Here is a 22,629-nt window from a genome sequence, read left to right as displayed (position 1 = left end):
CTACACTGTTAGGTCATCGAAAATTAGAGACTTTTAAAATTTACCCGAAATACAAAGCAGTTAATTTAGATGTTTTATCTAGAATTATAATTTGAAAGGGAGAGAAAGATTAAATGCTGACTTGATTTTTCCTCATTGGTTATCTTTAAAAAATTATTGTTGTAAAGGGGATGGGGTTACCTTCTACAAACGCAATCAAATATTTTCTCACAAACCGTTTAATTCCTATTTGTTTGTGGGGGTGTACTACTATTTAAAATACATGTAAAAAGTGTACATATTTCCTCACGTGTTGAATTGTCTCTTTCTACCAACACAGACAGCGAATAGTCTTATGCAACACGTGTATTCGGAAATTCTCTATTTCCTCTATGTGACATGACACAGAACATCAATATTGCCACAAAAATAATATTAATATTTGACACATTTTATAGGGATATATTTAATATACACAACACAATACACTTTCATTCAGTTCGGAGAAGCTCTTTCTAAAAACTAATAAGGATTTCACTGGAAAAAACCTGCACTTTTAGTTTTATTTAGAGTTATTATTCATAAATAAAGCTAAAGGAGAGAACTTTTTCTTAATATTTCATCCATTTAGTTTCGGAAAGAAAGTGTTTAACTGGCCATGATTTATTTAGAAGTTCGTCAATAATGGAAGCATTCTTTTATTCAACTATATGTAACATTTTTTTTTCTTTTTTGAAATGTCAAACTAACTTCTTGGAATGTACTTCTTTTATGAAATTGAGCATTTAGAAAATCACGCTTATTTACACAAGTATTTAAAAATTTTAATTCCACCAATTGAATGCTTTAATGTTACTTGCGGAAGAGCATAGGTGGAACAAATTGCAGCTTTAGATTAGGCCTCTATATCTGGGGGGGGGGGGGGGGTGTCGTGATGGTGTGTTGATCCAGAGTACGTATAATCTCTTCGTAAATAATGATGAATTTTATTATGATGTGAGGAAAACTCAGTCGTTGATATTTCTGGAATTTATGAAGAGGAAGAAATTTTACGAAATTATGAAAATTTATGTCGATACATATCTGCAATACAAACCTTACTGCAAAATACATTCGAAACTACTTAATATTCCTAATCTTAATATTGGGGAGTTAACTACCAAAGACCTGCAAAATGAGAAAGGGACTTGAACAAAGTTTGCATGTCTCCTTTATTAATGACTACCTATCACCGCGAAATTGTTTTAACACGGATTTTCTCCTCTGTTTTATAAAAATAGGGTATCCTTACATCCAGACGTCTTCAATTTCTTAATTAAGATTAATTTTTTGGAACTGGAATTCACGGAAGGGCATTTTGGGAAAAACGTGGAAGTTCATCTGAAAACATTTAATCCGTGAACTTTAACCTTTACAAAAAGGACTACAGCTTCTTAGAACTATGTTATTATCGAACCTTAATAATAAAAAAACATAGCTTTTCTTAACTACGAAACGGTAACACACAGGAATATTTTACACTTGTAGTTACCCACTGTTTTCATCGATTTCTTAAAATTAATTTGTATTTCATTTCAGACACGCTTTCTTGATTCTGTACTAAATAAACAGATGTACATGTTAGCACAGCGGTGCCATTGCCGACGTAACGCGAACTATAGAGTTTCATCACACTGAACTGAGATCCCCCTCCCCGTCCAGTGCAGCTCTCTCTATCTATTAATAAATAAACGATTCATTGATATAATGAACCGATGGTTCAAAAACTAATTCTTTATATAATAATATCTACATCTTTATCTTTAAAAAGATAAGCTTGTAATACATATAGTTTATATATATATATATATATATATATATATATATATACACACGAAGTACGATCCGACAGACCCGCCTCATCATTGGTCCACCCTATGCAATATCAATTATTCTCAGTGGATTTTATTCGATTTTAATTTTGATCTTATAATCAACTCGCATATATTCTTGTGTCTTCTATAAGGGTTATGAATGAATTGTTCAGGGACACAAATTTACAGAGAGTGCATTAAACATCTGAGGAATACCACCGCTCAAATTTAACAAAAAAATAATTTTTTTTAGGATTTCAAAACCCATTATGAAAGAAATTTAATATCAACAAAAATTGAACCTATTTTGCGATAAGTTGAAGAATCGAATTTTGAAATATTGGAATGACATACAGCAGGAGATTCATTCGCAACCTGTTCTGTCCTATGGTTGCATACAGGTTGCAATAAACACAAGAACCTATGTAATATAATCATTAGCCCAAAATCAAATGAAATCACGTGAAATTGACTGATCTTTTGTAAGGTGGACCCTAGATGAGGCGGGATTTACTACCTGCCTTAACCAAAATGACATCCTAATAATACTGCTGAAACATATTGCTAATTAGTAGTAATATGTAAGCAATTCACCACATGCTATAGAGTTCCGGGTTCTTATAAGTTTGAGACATGTCTGAATGTTACGATAGGATGCCATTGTTTTATAACACAAATGGAAAATATCCAAGTACATGTAATCCGTAGTCAAAAATAGTATATAATACTAAAAAATATATGTCTGAATGTTTCAATAGGATGCCATTGTTTTATAACACAATTGGAAAATTTCCAAGTGTTGCAGGAAAATAAGATATCCTGGGCGACGCGCTCTGACAGTAAAACTACTCTCGTTGTGTAAAGTGGTTATTTAAACCAGAAGTCTCTGATGAGACTGTAGCTCTACTGGTTGTACTTATAAAGGAAGATAAAAGTAGCACTTGGACTTGAACTTTGCAACAGCAATAAATAGAATAATGATCCTTGGTTTAGTCTGTTTTTGTGGCAAGATTTATTGCAATCAGAATAAAACTGTAGCAGGAGTAGCCTTTTAAAATAATTTTACAGAAATTTCGATTTAAGTAACCATGGCAACATCATTCAACAAAATCAAAAAAGCAATAATGACAATTATTATCTCAGTGTAGTCTACTTGTATGCCAAGTTATACTGAAATCAGACAAAACATGTAGGAGGAGTAGCATTTTGAAAGTATTTCAAAAAAATTTCTATTTTTAGTAACCATGGCAACACTGTTCGTCAAAAACAGATATACAGATTTATGTATCTTTGTGTCGTCTACTTGTGTGCCAAGTTATATTGAAATGAGATCCAAACTGTAGGAGGAGTAGCATTTTGAAAGTTTTTCACAGAAATGTCTATTTTCCGTAACCATGGCAACACCTATCATCAAAATCAAAAACTGATACACAGTATTATGTATCTTAGTATAGTCTACTTGTGTGCCAAGTTATAATGAAATCAGATCAAAACTGTAGGAGAAGTAGCGTTTTGAAAGTTTTTCACAGAAATTTCTATTTTTAGTAACCATGGCAACACTGTTCATTGAAATCAATAACCGATATACAGAATTATGTATCTTAGTGTAGTCTATTTGTGTGCCAAGTTATATTGAAATCGGACAAAAACTGTAGGAGGAGTAGCATTTTGAAAATTTTTTTACAGACGGACAGACAGACAGACAGACGGACGGACGGACGACGGGCACCTCACTATCGCATAAGCTCTTCTGGTCTCTGACCAGTAGAGCTTAAAAAATGAGACATGCAGGATTTATTTCACTGTTTTGTTCCAGTCGTTTTCAGCTACATTTGTTCATATTTGGATGTTACTGATTACTGCAGTATAGACATAAATAGCAAATTATATTAAACAAGCATTCTGAGAGTATTGCATTAGCAATACTAGTCCCCTACCGGCAAGTGGAATCTGGTTCCTGTTAAAAATTGAAAATGCGATAATTCCATCAAAAATCAATGAATTTCGAAGCGGAACGAAATGCAAACTTTATCTATAACTCATCAAGGTAAAGTCACATACCAAAAATCAGCTCAATATATGCAAGCGTTTAGAAAAAAAATTGCGGAAAACCCTGAAAAATTGAAATGGTCGTAATTCCGTCAAAAAGCACTGAAGCGGAACGAAATGCAAACTTGATCTGTAACTCATCAAGATACACACACATGCCAAAAATCAGATCAATATCTGCAAGCGTTTAGAAAAAAAGTGCGGAAAACCAAGTGGGACAGACTGACAGACAGACAGAGGGACAGACAGACCGACAGACGGACGGACAGACTCAGAGGAAACCTATAGTCCCCTCCGGTTTCACCGGTAGGGGACTAATAAACTATATAACAAACAGAACGACTTCAACTTCTCCATCATCAACTTCCCCTTTTTATATACATGTAGTAATATTCCACAATCACCTGCATATGGTGTTAAGGTTTTCCAACTTAAGAACAGGTTTATGAGATTGATCACAGTTCGATATCTTCACCCTTTTCACAGATAATCTTTGTCAGTTGTGTTCTCGTATTCCGCAGGAATATGGCTGAAATACTATAAAACAGTAAGCAATCAATCAATAAATGCCAAATTAAGCTTAGGAATGTTAAGTAGTTTCAAATGTATTTTGTCGTAAGATTTTTACGGATATATGGTACAACTATATTCGTTTTGTCTTTGAAAGAACTGTACATGTACACAAGTGTTACTCTTTTTAGACTTTTTTTTAATTTTCTGTACATAAAAGGTCATTGTAACTTAAAACTTATTTAGCTACTCATATCGGTCATCGTACTTAGAACTAATGTACAAGTTCCTGTTTCCCACGATTACATCTCACCCAAAGATTTGAAATTTATTTTTTAAAAAAACCTGCATAAATTCTCATACATACTGTCTTTTTATATGTCGGCTTTAAATATAAGCGGTTATGTAGTAATCTTAATAGATTGATCACTACGTCCGTGTTCCTAGACTTTAATCAGATATCGATTTTATCGATCTGACTTTTAATCAACCAGGAAGATACACCTTCTGCGAATGCAGCGGAAAATCAACTCTTCCGTCCTGGGTTACAGGAAATAAGCAATGGCGGATTTAGAAAGCAACCCCCTTCCACTTCCTGACTTCAGATATACTTAAAATTGATCAATCATTCTTTAATTATTACTACAGATTGTTTTTGTTATACCTAAAATACGTACAAATGCTTTTAAAGAAAATTCTGAAACCTGGGAGCTTCCGGGGCTTCCCTGGGAGCCTTAATGGGACACCCAAACCCCCTCTCTATTGCCCCCTCCCTTAAGGTATTCCGGATCTGATTAACTAACAATTCTTTTCTAATTAATTATTTACAAACTATATGCTGCAGTAAATCGAACAGAAACTTCATGCATAATCATCTTCAGAGTGCAAATTAAAAGACATATAAAAGCAATATTGCTTTACTGTATTAAGTACAGGAAAGTGACAGTGTTATAATTTGATCTTTACTAGGGTTAAAGATTTTCCAGTTTTCCATGTAACCCGATAAGCGTTCTATATAATACTTATCAAATTAAACTTGGCCTCCTAAATGGGTTTTCCAACGATAAAATAGGTCAAAAAATGATCATGCACACCTCACCTCCATGATTGTGAGGCTAAAAGTACTATATATACAAGTAGTGAAAGTTTCATCTTGCACTCGTTACATTTTTTATTAAGTTTTTTGTAAATATTGTACATTTTTTAATTCTTAAAAGCAAAGTTATTGAATGTATTCTTCCATTTAAAATTTTGTTCAGTTCGTTTATGTCATTTATCTTTGTATTTTGTTTATGAAAAATAATCGACGTACACTTTAAACAATTATTTGAATTGTCTAAAGCCATTAGTATTTTAAAAGTTAGCAGTACTTGTTAACATTTAATGTCAGTCCAAAAAAGCATGATGATGATGATGTAAGCACAGATATATTTTGTTTGTAACTTTATCTACATTCCATTCCCACATTATTGACCAGTGATTTTATATTTGACGCCAAAGTTTCTAAATATAATTAATTTCTGTCACTATTGGCATGGGTTCCATAAAGATGACAACAGACAAAATACATGTCATTTGTTTCTGTTTGGTCTAATTGGTATTATCAATGAAGTTTAAGCTATGTTTCGGTACAAAATACAGATTGGTTGCAATTTGGTAGATGCTTAAAAAAAAGTTTTGAACACAATTTAATGCTGAGAAATGCCAAACTGCTTTGGACAATTTGAAATTGTTTACTTGGTGCAAAAAATCACAATTATAAAATGTAGTATACAATTTTACTCTATCAGATATTTAAACAATACCACAAATAAAAAATCAAGACCATTCATTTTCTTTTCATACGCCCTTTTGTAAAAACAGAAATGCAATCTCATGGTGTATACCACAAATAAAGAAATATAAACCTGACTGCTGGGTCATGTGGGTCAAAACGTTGAAGATCCGTTTATCTGTTTGACAATATTATGAAAATGTATGGGGAAAACCCATCTTTTCTTTATTCGGATGTATTAGGGCAAAGAAAAGAATATTGTTATTAAATCTTTTATATTCACTACCATCAAAGTCTTAACAAAAAGAAAAGATATAGAAAATGCTTTAAAGTAACACAAAGCTTAAACATGTCGCAAAACCTCGGCTTCTTAATTATTGGTAGTGCATATAGACGTGTCTGGAACCGGCATTGCTTTAAATTTATTTTCGTTTCTGACATCATCCAAAACGGGGGATAAAAACAAATTTAACACCGGGTAACATATTTGATTCGATCTGGTGAAAAATCCGTAAATTTTGTGGATTGAACATATATTTTAAAAATCCCATTTTAAAATAATTTTTATTTTTAAGAAATGGATAAGGAAGACAAATTCCTAATCTCTGCATTTCACCTAATGACGAAAGGAAACGACATAATCAATATTTAAAAATACAAACATTTTTTGTGTCGGAATGCAATCTTTTGTTTACAAAATACAAAAAAATGATAGTTCCTTTTGAGTTTGAAAATCTATAAAGCGAAGCTTCATTTCAATGATATACGTGTAAAAAAAAAAATGTGGTGAAAGAGCTTGCAAGGTCTTTATCAAGTAAATTTATAAGTAATTGCCATTTTCTGATTTTGTCCTCATCTTACGTGAAGTTGTGGAACTTGTACTTTCAGTTTTTAAGATGCATGTAATTAGATGGGTTTTTTTACAGCTGAAATTTACATTTTAGGAGGGATTCTTCTCTGGTTTCTGACTAGATGAGATATTCAAAGTAAATTTGCTTATATGTTTTATATATTTAGATGTAAGAGATTTAAAAAATCATATTTTTCTTTCCTCATCACAATTGTACAACTTTGAATAGAAATGATAATCTGAGTTTGAAATCTAGCAGGGACTATATTTTTTTTTTTTTTGGCGGAATGGCGGCGTATGAAAATATCTTCTTTTCTGCCTCTGAAAATTATTATAGAACAATGAATTTAGTTTTAATTTTTACACAATCAAAGACTTGAAGAAATTTTGAAATGTAACTTAAATTAATAATAAGGGACTAAAGTTTTAAAAATATATCAAATAAATATGATTTTCCAAACAAACAACAATTATGTTAGCTTTTAAAAGCTTCCAATCTAAGTATAGATTTGAGCCAAAAATCCGTAATTGTTTTTTTTCTCTCTCTTATTAAACGATCAAAACTTTTTGTTTTTATATCATTTTGTATCTTTATGTGACGGCTTTACCAAATGTGAAAATAACAAAAATTTGAATATAGGAAGCATATAAAAATAACTAAAATATCCTAAAAATTCAAGAAAAAATAGAGAAAATTCGGATTAGCCAATATCCATTTTAGTTAAATTATTTATGTTAATTTGGTAATATCATCTTATAAACCCTATATAGTAATATCTCTTTATGTAAAAAGAAAAACATTTAATCTCTTGAAAAAGAAATAGGCATCGCATGATTGGCAACAGTAATTTTTTTATTCTTAATGTCCAGGGAAAAGGTACTGACCTTGGCCTGACCTTGGTAATATAAAAAGGTCAAATTTAATCTAACTGATACCATCACTTAGTGGTATTGTCTTCTTGATTCTGTGAAAATTTCATTGATTTTTAAATACTAGAAATACGAGAAGAATCCCTCCTTATAAGACAGAGTTTAGAAAAATTGAACTGCAATTCCAGTGGGGAAAATGCAGTTGTTTCTGGACTGGGGTGATATTGAATTTCATTGTTGTCATATGATGAGGATATGAACAAAACATTACTTATGTTTCATATATTAAGATTGATAATTTAATTTTTTTCTGAAAAATATCACAAAAATGACGAATATTCATTAACAATGGCCACGTTGTCATTAATCCACGAATAAGATGTTCAGCACTTAACCATACGATGTACTTTGTCCAAATTAAGTTAAATCACGACAAATATTGGTGATGAGAAAATTAATGGAGCAACATGTATATCAGGAAGGAAGATTAAATGGTGACTTGGATTCACAATATACATGTTGTGAAAAAGGAAAAGGCTTACCATTTTCAAGTCTAAACCAATAGCTTATCATTGGTCTTATATTGTCAAAGTGTAGGGGAAATGTACCCAATTCAGAGAGTATAGCAAAATTAGTTGCATATTTATGTACACCAAGTATTGATGAATTTGCAAATTTACTGTTTATCAAGGAATAATTTATTTCACACTGTGTTTATTGTACAGCCAGGGATGCTAATTTTTTTTTTTATCAAGTTGGTTAAAATAACCCCAAATTTCATATGCCAACAATAAAATAGCGGTTAAGAGTTAATAGAATAGTCAAAAATGTGAATGGTGGTTTTAATGTCTTTATTAAGGGAAATTGAATTTTCTCTGTTTTTAAGAATTGATTTTCATGCTTTTTGATAAAGCAGAGGAAATCCAGAACTTGACAACACGGCTTTACTCGGCACATCAGGACTTGTCAAGGCTACAGGATAGAATAGAAGAACGAGCCGCAGAAATCAGATGTCTCAATTTCAAGAGATCAATTCCCTCCATTTCACCATAAATTCTTTTAAAAACTCAAGAGATTGAAAATATCTTCGATCAAATCGAAGACCAGTACCATGAAATAGAAAGCTATAGTGTACACCATTGATTGCGAGAGACAAACCAGACATAAACCCGTATCCCACGTTCAACAACTTTCTTGGACAATGTCAATGCCTACAGTGCTCACCATTTTATTAGGGGTTTTCCTTTCTAAAACACGAGGACGTGTTTTACCGAAGGCCGAAGGATATTATCACGGAGAAAAATAAACATTTTTGATATAAATAACCTTCAAATATATTTATATATAATTATTTTCTTCCAAACGTTGATTCGATATATCCCATTAAACTCAAATTATATTTGGATAGTTTGCTAGAGAAAAACACGATGGCAAATCAACAATTAAAGAAACTGGGGGGATAAGCCGAGCCATATGCCTACATAACGATCGATAAAAAATCAATAAATTCATTTTACAAAAATTTCACTTTTTGTTGAATTAATGTAATGCTTATTACCATTTGCATATAAATTTGACAAAACCTGAATACTGTAACAGCGAAAATGATTCTGATTAACACAACAAAATGGCATCACGCTCAATTTTCACAGAAACTGACATAAATTGGATGATATAACTATGTACTCGTACATTTTTTAAATAGAGTGGGTCATCGTACCATTTTTTTGAGAACGATTAATGAAAGGCAATGGAAAGATGTTGCTTTTTACACTTCCAAAAATTTGGTATGAAGACCCACTCTACATAAAAAATTAAGTTAACTTACTTAAATTTTCACCGTGGTCTTAAAAAATTCTAAGTCCAAAAACGCTTGCTAAATATAGAGAACTGTATGCTATTTAAAATGAAATGTTAGTGTGACTCCGTGGTCTATTGGTTAGCGATGAGCTCTTTAAAGGGACGTTTATTGAGGAAAGTGTTCGAGTCATGCTCTGATTTTTTTTTTTATTATTATTATTATTTTTTTTTTTTAATTTTTTTGGTTTTAATTTTGTTTTACTTTATAAAAAATGTCTATAGGAATAACATATTTTTCACTGGAAATAAAATATATACATGTAGTAATGAACTTATTTACAGTAAATTATTTAAAATGCCGGATAAAAATTATAATAGATATTTGAATACTTTTATTCCCGTTTTATTTATTTTAAATAAAACCGCTTCTAGATCACCATTATCATTATATACGATGTTAACATTTTTATAATATCTCCACAATAAGTGTAAACACTCAATATGCAGATTAATTAATAGAAGTCCTTACCCATGTTAGACATTTGTGACAGTAATGAAAGTCAACTGTTTAGCTTGTTTAGAATATAAATATCATTTTTAAAACTACGGTAAACATTAAAATGCTTAAGTAAATTCGAACAATTGAGAGATTTTTTCCAATAAATGTTCTTGCATAGCCGAAAAATGGCTCGTCTTATCCCCCCAGATTCTTTGTGAAAAAACATGATGACTTCAAGATTTTTAGCGTCAACTTCTTTTATATACTGAAAGGAAAAAGAAACGCAGGGTAAACTTTTTAGGTGAAATAACTTCAAATAAGGTTATATATTTCATACATATTTTCCAGTTATCCTATCTAATATTGAAAATCATCTTTAATAAAAATGTAAACAAAATCTCATTTGATTTTCCCCAATAATACATGAGTTATTGAAACTCACATGACGGTACCTCCCAAAAGTGAAAAATGAAAATTCTCATTATCTCACATGTCTCCCTCGAGCATCTGTCACAGCCTTAATTCTCCAATGCATGGAGTTCACCAGTGTGTTTATCCTTCTTATAGGGATATTATTCAACCCTTCCAAGAAGGCAGCCCTTAGTTAATTGAGACCAGTTCATGAGTTTGGACATTTAAAACCCTATCGTCCACGTAGTCCCACAGACGTTTGATGCGAAAAAGATGGACTTGACAGAGACAAGTCAAGTGGATAAATGTGATTGTTTGCGACAAAATCTTGACAAACCCTGGCAGCATTGGGAGGGGGTTAACATGGCCCCAAAAATAGGAAAACGACGCACGCATGCGCGAGTTAGAGGAACACTTACGTAAAGTCGACGAGCTCACAAATCAAAATCGCGCTATCGATTTCCTTCAGTTTTGGGGTGAATGTAACGATTATGATAGTCTGCTGTATTAATAGCAGTTTAAGGGTTATGTGATGATGATTATACAGGTGGCAGGATGAACAGCCCGATCTTGACGTGGCGCTGTTACTCGTCAACGTCATCGTCAAGGTTGGGCAAACCTTTCTACGCCCTCTCTGAGGACGGGTAAGACGTTCTATTGTGGAAAAATTCACAACAAACTGCACAGAAACCTGTCGTTGTCTTTGTCCTTACTTAGGCAATGCAATAGCCAGACCCCATGGTACTTCCGTCAACCGTACCTTGATTTCAAGAAACGCAAATCGACTGTTAATATCGAAAAACGATGTGTATAACTTAAGTGCACCAAATGATGTGTTGAAAAACATGTCATCATCGATATGCACGTGTTTTCGGCTTTTTACCAATTTCCTTATGTGACGTCATACATTTCACGGTTGAGTAGTTCTGAACACTAATTTTAATGCACAGTAACCAAGATATCCCTCTGACCAATTTTCATAATTTTCGGTCATACAAACAAAAAAAATTCGTATATTATTTTTACCCTGCGTTTCTTTTTCCTTTCAGTATATTTGTATAGCAGTATACTATGATCTTCTGCATATGGCATGTGCGTCTCAACGTTGATGCCATACGCAAGAGCATGTTCGTATAAACAATCTCTAAAATGAGGGGTTTATTGACAAACAAGTTGATGATACAAGAGTATATACAATCGCAAATTATACGGTAGATAATATAACCTTTTTGCATATACAATCTGTCGTTAGGTCGAATGTTGCCTGACGTCTTCAATACCAATTGTAAGGCCATCATTTTCATACAGAATTGACTACGGCTTCTCCGTTTACCCGATCAAAACAAAGAGCACACTGCGCGGACATGACCAGTCGACAAGGGATGCTTACTCCTACATGGCATGTGATCCCACCTTTTATGCTTTAAGAGGTCCGTGTTTGTCTGCTCACAATTTGTATCGGACTTTTGAGCATGATTAATTGATTGTATGTTGTTTAACGTCCCGTTCAAGAATTGTTCACTCATATAGAGACGTCTTTTGAGCATGATTACCGTTTGTTAACTTCATATTTCATTAAGTAGGAGCAAAATTGTGCACAAGGTCATGACCTCTGTATCTTGAATTGATATGAATTTATCACCTTTTCATAATTAACAATATAATGCCAAATGATAAGACATCTTTTTATTCTCATTGAACAATACACATTTCGTAAATTTACATATCAACTAACGTAGATATATATACATGTGTTTATTGTAGATAAGGTACGTATAAATAGTATAAATATGATAACATCAAAACAACCTTATTTTATAACTGTTGGTAAACAATGCATAAAACTATGTCACCGGGTCATTAGGACCTAATAAAAACTGCTATTATTGTTTGCAATACATAAAAACAAAAATCTTAATTGTCAATCTAATATTAGATAAATAAAATGATAAATATTTTCATTGCACTGTATTTTGGAGACAAATTCATGTATATGACACATGATGGTCACATGTAAAGAGTCTGAAACAATCATGTCTGTATACAAACGTCATGACAAAAATGTAAACAGTTCACTGGGGATCATTCATCTGACATAATTAATATGGACGGCTATATTTGATTGAAGTATACAAAATAAAAGTTTATCTGCATTGTATCACTAACGGCGCCTGTCAAGAGCACGTAAAATTCAAACTCATTGTCAGTGGTTGTGTGTTTTAAAATTTGATAAACAGTTTCACGGGTACAATACACTGAAATAAATACTGTTTGATTCTTCAAAACATAAAATAACAATATAATAATGAATTCAATTATTAATATCACCAGTGATGTATATACATGTAACTCATTTAGGGTACCTCATACGCACTTCTTTTACATGGACTATACTATAGTATGTGAGGATGACGAAATCTTCGTCTTGCTATTTTGGGAACTTGTCATGGGATTTGACATTGTAATCTAGATACCATTCCAACATAATGGTATTATGCACTTCATCCTAATTTAAACATACCAAGAAAAGTTGCTTTAGGGTCTTGAGAAACCTGGCTAATATTTGAAACCTTAACATAGATTTCGTCACACACATTTAATCGAAACACACCGCCTGTGAAACTTGTGTAATCGTCATATTCTTTATTGCGCTCCCAGCACTGTGTCCTTACGCTTTTGAGGAGGAGTTCCTCGCCGCCGTTTGGGTAAATCACGTTGTATCTGTACACATAGTGATAGAGCGTTGTGGCGCCAGAACTTTTCCCGCCAAAGTACTGAGACAGGAAGTAAATTTGACTGTATATATAGTAGAGTCCTGAACTGTTGACACGAATCCGGTCGTTTCCTAACTGTACACCTTTGACGTGCGCTATTGGGTCAGCGGTCAACCAGTTTCGCACAGCTGCTTGGCCCACTTCTGTAGTAGAAAAAGAGATCTGAACATTTATTTTGTAATTACCTCTTTTTTAAGTAAGTTATACTACAATTAATTCTTTTTGTGATATCTCTTTTTAACTTTTTTTTCTGTTGTTTATGCCTGGTTCATAACAGATCTGTTCAAAGACATTCTCTACGATATTGATAGCTATCTACCGGAACTCATGACTGGAAATTGAGGACCAATTAAAAGGTGTGCAGCGACATTCCCTTGGTTCCTTTGAGTTGCATTGCCCTGTGATCTCAAACTTTCTTGTCCTTGAATCATGGCTGTAAAAGAAGGTAAAATGGCTTGTGTGTGCTTCGTGACATTTCAATTAGTGCTTACCTGGTAATGCATATTTCGGAACAGAGATATTAGTATAAATGGCTGAAAATCAGCAGTCACCCAGCATAACTATTTAAAAGACTTCAATCTAAAATTGACTTCCTATACAATATACATACCTTTTGCAGACGTGACATTCTTCTTTTTCTCAAACACCTACAAAAAATCACATACAAGTTTTTAGAACGAACCCTTCTTCTACTTTATTGTTTGTATGAACTTTATTAGGAAAAAGTCGAGTACAGCTATGGAATAATAAGACATACCAATCCCAATATGATCGACGTCTGATTCGGTGTATTTCCACAGCAAACTTCAACTCCGTTAATTATCTTTCTTTTAAGTTTAGAGAGATGAATGTTATCCTCGGGAAATGGTCCAAACTTAAGGTCTGCACAAGGAACACACATATGCCCGTCGTTTTTGTTTTCGATTTCATTGGCAAGTTTGTTTCTGAGATCAGATATTAAAAGAAACAAAGAAATGACGGATGCTGACAAAGCGATGCAAAGGATTAACAGTAATAAAGTGACAGTTCTGTATAATGTAGGATAAGTACTGAAGCTTCCCGAAGACAAGTTACTCTTTTCAGAACTGGTGGAGTCAGAGCTTCGCGGTCTTTTGATGGAACTCTCACTTGCTGAAGTTGTCAGCGTAAAATGAACATCCGGGCTTTCGCTGGGGCAAGGTGATGGGGGAACCAGAGCTGTAACTGAGCTGCAACTGCATTGCTTGGTGTTCATTGTTCAATTTCCAATCACTGAAATTATTCAAGATAGGAAAATATTGTCAAGACTCATTAAAGACAGATACGGTTTTGAAAATCTCTCCTTTTCGTGCGATATACCGGAATAATATAATTATCCCTCTTTCGTGTGTAAATTGCTGGTTTGAACAATGTATTTTCAAATTTTACATTTGACTATTGTGCAGCCAAGCAGTTTTATTAAAAACTGCGTTGCTGACGTAACCAGTGATCGAAGTCAAAGGGTTTTCAATTATACCCGTAATAGAATGAGTCACAGCTGTTTGAAACTAAATATTCCCACAATTATTTACTTCTTGGTATTATCTAAATTTTTTGGAAGGAAGTCTACATTTACTGATGCCGCATACAACTGGGTGACCTTAGCCATTATCTATACTGTTAGGTGAAACAATTTTCATGCCATTATAACTGTCATTTGCTATCAAAAAGCATTTAATAAGCAAAGTAAATTGCAAATCTTGATATTTTTTATCACTTGTTAAGATAATGGCGGAAATACCGTCAATCATTTCCACTTGCCGGCGTTAATCTCTGTTTGAGCGCGAAGTTTTCTTAAACTTTAATTCCGTTAAATTAATCTTTTTTAATATCATGATATATACAGAATATGGTGAAATTAAAAAAATTATTTGGGTGAAGGGGTCTTCAAACGCGAAAGTACCTGCAGAACTGTAGCGTTATGGTTATATATTTTAGTCTTTGGTCAAAGACTAGGGTAAAAAACCATAAAGCTACAGTTCTGCAGCTAACGCTAAAGCAGCTTTTGATGCGCATATACGTATAAGTGAAATGTGTAATTGTGAATGAATCCGTCAAAATGTAATTTATTTGGACTTAGACATATATTCCAAAAGTCGATGTTATTGTGACATACACTTGACATTATTTTAACAGGGCACGCAAGAAACAATTCATCTAGTTAATCTCTTAATTTTTTTAAAAGTGTTAGGATAAGTTTTTTAAAAAAGTATTTTAAATCTCAAAATTCGTTCTGAATATAAAATTTTCTTGAGGCATAATATTTACTAAACATTCACTTTTATTAAGATAGCAGATCATAAGGTGGTCGTAATTTCTTTAAGTGAGATCGTGAAATATTAACAGGAAAGACATTCCCTCCTTAAACAAGTCAAAAATATATATAATCAACTAAAATAATTCAATATATATGATGAAAACTTTTTTACTTTATGATGCAGGTTTCATTTTCACAAAATACAATTTACAGACTCATAATTTAAATTGTACACGTTAAGAAAAAAAATTCTTTAGAAAAATTTCTGTCGCTAAATTTCTTAATAAAAAATATAAAACAAAATGTGAATGTTTTCTACTGTTTGCTAAACTTTCAAATTTTTTAATCGGTAAAAAAAAACTTCGAATCGTGCGAAGTTCAAGAGAGACAACTTCTTGTAAGAAATGCATGGATATGTCTCTTGCAGTACTACTTAATGAAATTTAATCATGTAAATACATACCTATCTGTTTTGTTTGTAAACAATTCTCCGCGATCAATATGTGATGTTTTGTTAGATAATCTCTCCCTATATATTTTTACTCTGTCCCAGTAACCTCCAGTGATTGGTAGAAATAAACGCAACATCGACCAGGAGTAGGCGGTTAAATATATCCATGGAATATATTAATTACAGCTCACACAAATTAAAATTATCCATCACATCAATTCATGTAGGTCACTGCACCGCTTCTTCGATCGCTGAAAAGAAAAGAAAATCTTGTGACATAGAATTGTGAATTACTCCTAATGATACACGCAGTGTGTAACACCTCTTGATGAGTTTAACAATGAAAACAGTGTGAAACTTCTAATGCCAAGTAGTAATTTAATCATTTCATCGGAAGTGGCTATTGTGTCAAAGTAAGGTATATTTTCTTAAGGGTTTTAGAAACAAGGTGCAAATTACCTACTTTAAGAGGTGTTTGGAAGGTGTGTTTTCTTGAATGCACTTTTTAAAAAATAAAAGTAAAAAGCAAGATTGGCGGAACGCTGTACCCTAACTAGCTTAGGCCATCTTGATAAGGGGGTCGATGATCTTAAAACAGGTGCTGGGAGGAAAATGATATAAAATCCCGAGTGTCAAACTTACTTATGGAAACTTTTTTATGTAGTGATCATGAATCATAAATTTAACAATCACTGGTCTTGAGAGTGAGGTCAGGTATATTTATTTAAGATTTAGATTAAGGTAATGCAATCCCATCAAGAAGTTTATATCTTTATTTCTGAAAAGGGTTATCAAAGTACATGCACAATTAATAAGACTGCAACTTTAAAATTGTTTATATTTTTTGCACGAAATGTCAAATCAAAATTTAAAAAAAAAATGAAAGAAAGAAAGAAAAGAGATAGAAAGAAAATGCAATGCCTTATGACATGACGTAATTGACCGAGATCATGCATTGTTCTAAGAATTCAAATAATCTGGCAGAGTCAGAACTTTCAAAGAGAAAATTAATCATAATTCATTTAATTCATTAAAAAGATTAATAGTAAACTAACCCATACCTGAAATTTTATTGATGTTACAAATAAAGCCTTGGAACTCTCTCTCTCTCTCTCTCTCTCTCTACACTCGTATATATAACATATAGAATGATAATATTATTTTATCAATGGCTTTATTTGCAACTTATTGATTAAATTTCAGTAGCCTGTGGTACATTGTACATAATTAATTATTTTCATTACTTACTAAAAGAAATTACCAATAAAATTTAATATATATTCTCTCTCTTTCTCTCTCTCTCTCTCTGAATCTTTACTGTAGGTTAAAACAAAACAAAACCAAAATATACCACCAATACTGAAATAAATTCTTTGTCACTCCTAACTAATTCAGTGTGTAGAAGAAGTTAGCGCAATAGAGAGCGATCCGGAAGGGGACTTCCCATTATCTGACTCACTTCATTCCCGTGTCTTATTTCGACAGCTAGAAAGCCTCCGTCTTTGTTTGCTTGATAAATTCATCCTACATATGAAAATAAAATTAGCTCTGCGTTATAGTTTTTGTGACCTAAAAACGGTATCAAAAATGGATTAAGCATAAGTGTCATTCTAAAAAGATAAATATCCATTTAGAATTGATTCCTCGTTTTCGGTTGAGAAGGAATCCAACAGTAATATACGGTTATCAAACACTAAATTGCGAGTTGAAAAAAAATCATTAGGAGTTTATAGTTCTTATATGAAACAAAAAAGTTAACAGGAAAAGAAATTAAAATAGTTGCAAATAATTTAATATAAAGGCATTCTCCTTGATAATTTCTTTTATATTTTAATGCACATATAATCGAGTAAACCCTTACCTCTGTCGAATGGGCACAATTTGTATAAGACTGTTTACAATGAAATGCACGAAGGTTGGTATTTATTTTATAGATCTAAATGATTTACCAGTAAGTAATATCCTGTATGTATAATTAAGATCGACGTACTGTAGTAAACAGCTTACTTTTTTAAAGTCATCAAGAATTCGCCAGGAAATAGCAGTTGAAAGTGTTTGCCCTCTCTCTCTCTCTCTCTCTCTCTCTCTCTCTCTAACTCTTCAATATTAACAGGACACCTTTTTTTTTTATTATTTCCAATGCACATATAAGTAAACAGATATAATAGTTACATAGAATTGGATAATAAATGAGTGAATTGCTTTTTGAATTTCATGAATAATTGTTGTTGACTGTAATAAGGATGTGACAATATTAACATTTTCATTGACAGGAATATTTATAAAATTTGCACATACTATGTCTCCTACTTCTGTGGGGAGATAAATCACAAAATGTTAAAATCAATCAATTAATATATTTTTCAATCGGCACAAAAATTTATTACAGGTTAAATTATTACTGCCTAACACCAGACCTCAAATAAGTTATATTAATGAACATGCAATGAATGTATATATGAAACAAACCTGTGTTTAGTGTATCTCAGTTCTTCTGTAGATATTTACAGTTGTAACCATTTAAGATGAAAGTATAGTATAAGTTGTTGGAACTTTCGAACCTTTTGTATAATATTTATACCAATAAAATATATTCAAACCAAACCGGTCTTTGTGTCCTCTTTTTTTTGGGGGGGGGGGGGGGTAACCAAGCCAGCATGCAGCAAAATGGCACCTCTCTAATCACTACCATTTCTACATTATCCTAGCTCTTTTAGTACTTTGCATAGGTTATCAAGGATAAGTAGGCTACAAATGCTTAAAGCCATTCGCGAGTATGATCGGGAAAAAAGTTAACACCCCTTTGCTACGAAACTAGTCCTCTTTTATCAATATTTTGAGTGTTTTAATTACACAAAACTTGTTTCAATTACACAAAACTTGATAAATGTATCATTGATGTTTTGTAAAACGGAAATAAGACACCTGCAGCTATGCAGAAATATGCAATGCACAAACAACAAACTAAATATAGATGTCAAACATAAATATACAATATGTACACATTTTTTTTTAGCTCTTTACCATATTCAATGAACTACCTTATTAAAAGTTTGTGGATCCATCATGCACTATGCGTGTGTGTGAGTGTGTGTTTGTGTGAGGGTGAGGGTGTGTGTGTGTGTATAAATTTACGTATACAGTTGTTTTAAATATTTATTTATCTAATTTTCTGCGCATGCGCGGATCTAGTGGGGGTGTCAAGAGGCTCCGAACCACAGGCACTTGTTTCGGTAATAAATTTTTAACCCATAGTATAATAATAACACAGGCACATGTTTCGGTAATAATTTTTTTAACCCATAGTATAATAATAACACAAGGTATCCAACTCCGAATTACACGGAGTACCCCCCTCCCCCAGAATCGCACTCATTTACACTTTCAGAGGAAATACACTGACAAACTGTTTATACCTTTGTTTTCTACGATAATTTATCTATACAACCATATATGGCATGCTTGTCTTTATTTTCTTTAGTCTCCGTAAACAGCGTCAAAACGCTGCTCGTCGAGTGGAAAAGTCGAATTCAACCATGAAATGTATGGAACGCCAAATTAACATATATTCAAATATTTGTACCTATCTTCAAATAATTGTACCTATCTTCAAATGAATTGTACATATCTTCAAATAAATTGTACCTATCTTCAAATGAATTGTACCTATCTTTAAATCAATTGTACCTATCTTCAAATGAATTAGAGATAGGTATATAATTCAATTATACCTATCTTTAATTCATTTGAAGATAGGTACAATTGATTTGAAGATAGGTACAAATGCAATGAATTGAAGATAGGTATAATTGATTTAAAGATAGGTACAATTGAATTGAACCTATCTTTAATTACTAAGATATTGGCAATAATAACTACTCCCTTCATTATACGTCATTTCCGTTACGTCTACCGATCTCCGACATCTCTCAAGTATATATATTTTTCAGCTCACTTATTGACATACATGTGTATTTTAATAAGTATGTAATGCTTTTTGCACATTTTAACATATCTTTATTTCTCCTTTCATCCTCGTTGTCGTCGCTCTGTGTGTTCTGTGCGTTTCCCTCCATGTTCAATATTGTCTCCTAGGGAGCGTTCATTATTTTCAATAACACAAAATGAATTGAACCTAGGTATAATTGAATTGTACCTATCTTCAAATCCTTTGTGGATATGTTCTAATTGTACCTATCTTCAAATCAATTGTACCTATCTTCAAATCAATTGTACCTATCTTCAAATCAATTGTACCTATCTTTAAATCAATTATACCTATCTTCAAATGAATTAGAGATAGGTATAATTGAATTGAACCTATCTTTAATTGAATTGAAGATAGGTGTAATTCCGTTAAAGATAGGTATAATTTATTTGTACCTAGGTATAATTATTTAGAGATAGGTATAACTATTTACACCTATCTTCAATTCAATTGTACCTATCTTTAATTCAATTGTACCTATCTTCAATTCATTTGAAGATAGGTACAATTATTTGAAGATAGGTACAATTATTTGAAGATAGGTACAAATATTTGAATATATGTTAATTTGGCGTTCCATAGAAATGGTATGTGCTAATCCCGCACAGAGATTTTGATTGGCTAAAAATCTGTTTCTAAAATTACATCGGATAAACATCGTAATGTTTTCAGGGAAAATCAGACGTAAACAAGTTCTATTTACTCATGCAATATTTAAACACTGGAATTGAATTTTTAAACCCACTCATTTTTTTAATTTTGTTCTCTGTGCGGGATTAGCACATACCATTTCATGGTTGAATTCGACTTTTCCACTCGACGAGCAGAGTTTTGACGCTGTTTACGGAGACTAAAGAAAATAAAGACAAGCATGCCATATATGGATGTATAGATAAATTATCGTAGAAAACATAGGTATAAACAGTTTGTCAGTGTATTTCCTCTGAAAGTGTAAATGAGTGCGATTCTGGGGGAGGGGGGTACTCCGTGTAATTCGGAGTTGGATACCTTGTGTTATTATTATACTATGGGTTAAAAAAATTATTACCGAAACAAGTGCCTGTGCTCCGAACCTCTAATTAAGGAATTTTCTCAGTTTTCAAATTTGTATGGTAAAATAAGGAAAATGTGACCCTGCCCCTGGTAATTTTGAATAATACAACATTAAATGACAAAATTCCATCACATTGAAGAAAAGAAAATATTTCTTTTAAAAATATTCACATTTTGTTTATGTCATTCAAAATTTAGAGTCCACCCTGTTACTTCTATCATTTATCTGTAAAATTCGTTATTTCAAAATTTTCTTCAAATAATCTTTCGTATTATCATTGACAGGATGCTTGATATTTATCCAATACATGTATATGAGTGAAAACCTATTTAGTAAAACCATGAAAACATTCAAAGCAGAAGCAAAATTTTAGGGTTTCTCTTCATGACAGCCTTTTGACAGGATGTTAATAAATTTTAAAAAAAAATACTTGTATATTATTTAGGTGATTAGAATAAACAATTATAGTAACTTGATCGAACAGGTGTTTTGCCGAAGCAAATTAAACAATCAAATTGTACTGGTAACAGTAAGGGCTCGGGGTTACAGGAAGGACAAACTGCCCATCCCCTTGCAAAAGAGCATATCAATTCTGATATTACTTGCTTAACTTTTTTCACGCACTCCCCCCCCCCCCCCACGAGCGTTACTATATCCTGCTATTACTATATACGTTGCGAGGGGATAAATTTTATTTTATTATGCCCCCGTAATCGAAGATTCGGGGGCATATAGTTTTTGCCCTGTCCGTCCGTCTGTCTGTCTATCTGTCTGTCTCTCTGTTTGTCCATAAAAACATTAACCTTGCCCATAACTTTTGATTGGTTGGTGCTATGGCTTTCATATTTCACATGTGTATTCCTTGTGACAAGACCTTTCTTTGGGTACCATCATATTTGACCTTTTGACCTTGACCTCGGAGTTTGACCTTCTTTTGCAAAATTTTATGAGACTTTAACCTTGGCCATAACTTTTGAACAGTTAAAGCTTAGGCTTTCAAACTTCACATGTGTATTTCTTGTGACAAGACCTTCCTTTGGGTACCAACATTTTTGATCCTTTGACCTTGACCTTGGAGTTTTACCTACTGTTGTAAAAACTTTAACCTTGGCCATAACTTTTAAATAATTTGTGTTAGGACTTTCATATTTCGCATGCGTACTCCTTGTGACAATACCTTTCTTTGGATATCAACAACTTTGACCTTTTGACCTTTACCTTGAAGTTTGACCTGCTTCAATTTTAAAAAATTTTAACCTTGGCCATAACTTTTGAACAGTTAGTGCTAGGGTTTTCATTCTTCATATATATGCATTCCTGTTGAGAAGGCCTTCCTTTAAATACAAACAACTTTGACCCTTTGACCTTGACTTTGGAGTTTGACCTACTTTTGAAAAACTTTAACCCTGGCCAAAACTTTTGAACAGTTGGTATTAGGGCTTTCATACTTCACTTGTATATTCCTTGTGACAAGACCTTCCTTTGGATACCA

General features: G+C 32.6%; 2 protein-coding genes across 2 annotated transcripts in view; one reads left to right on the top strand and one right to left on the bottom strand.

Annotated features, from left to right (window-relative positions):
- LOC133180914 (uncharacterized) overlaps positions 1-22,629 on the top strand; it is a 157,397-nt gene that overhangs the window by 86,584 nt on the left and 48,184 nt on the right. The gene's annotated exons all lie outside the window — the stretch shown is intronic.
- Positions 12,927-16,461, bottom strand: LOC133181226 (uncharacterized). The gene is made up of 5 exons (XM_061315763.1): positions 16,108-16,461; positions 14,127-14,620; positions 13,980-14,016; positions 13,689-13,802; positions 12,927-13,512 (listed from the first exon to the last, which is right to left on the bottom strand). Exons 2-5 carry the CDS (start codon positions 14,601-14,603, stop codon positions 13,097-13,099), a joined length of 1,044 nt encoding a protein of 347 aa, XP_061171747.1. The 5' UTR covers positions 14,604-14,620; positions 16,108-16,461; the 3' UTR covers positions 12,927-13,096.

Source organism: Saccostrea echinata, unplaced genomic scaffold (assembly GCF_033153115.1).
Source record: "Saccostrea echinata isolate AGI-Se365-2 ecotype Australia unplaced genomic scaffold, CSIRO_AGI_Sech_v1 ptg000008l, whole genome shotgun sequence".
In the NCBI taxonomy this organism is placed as follows: Eukaryota; Metazoa; Mollusca; class Bivalvia; order Ostreida; family Ostreidae; genus Saccostrea; species Saccostrea echinata.
This window is presented reverse-complemented; position numbering and strand designations above follow the sequence as displayed.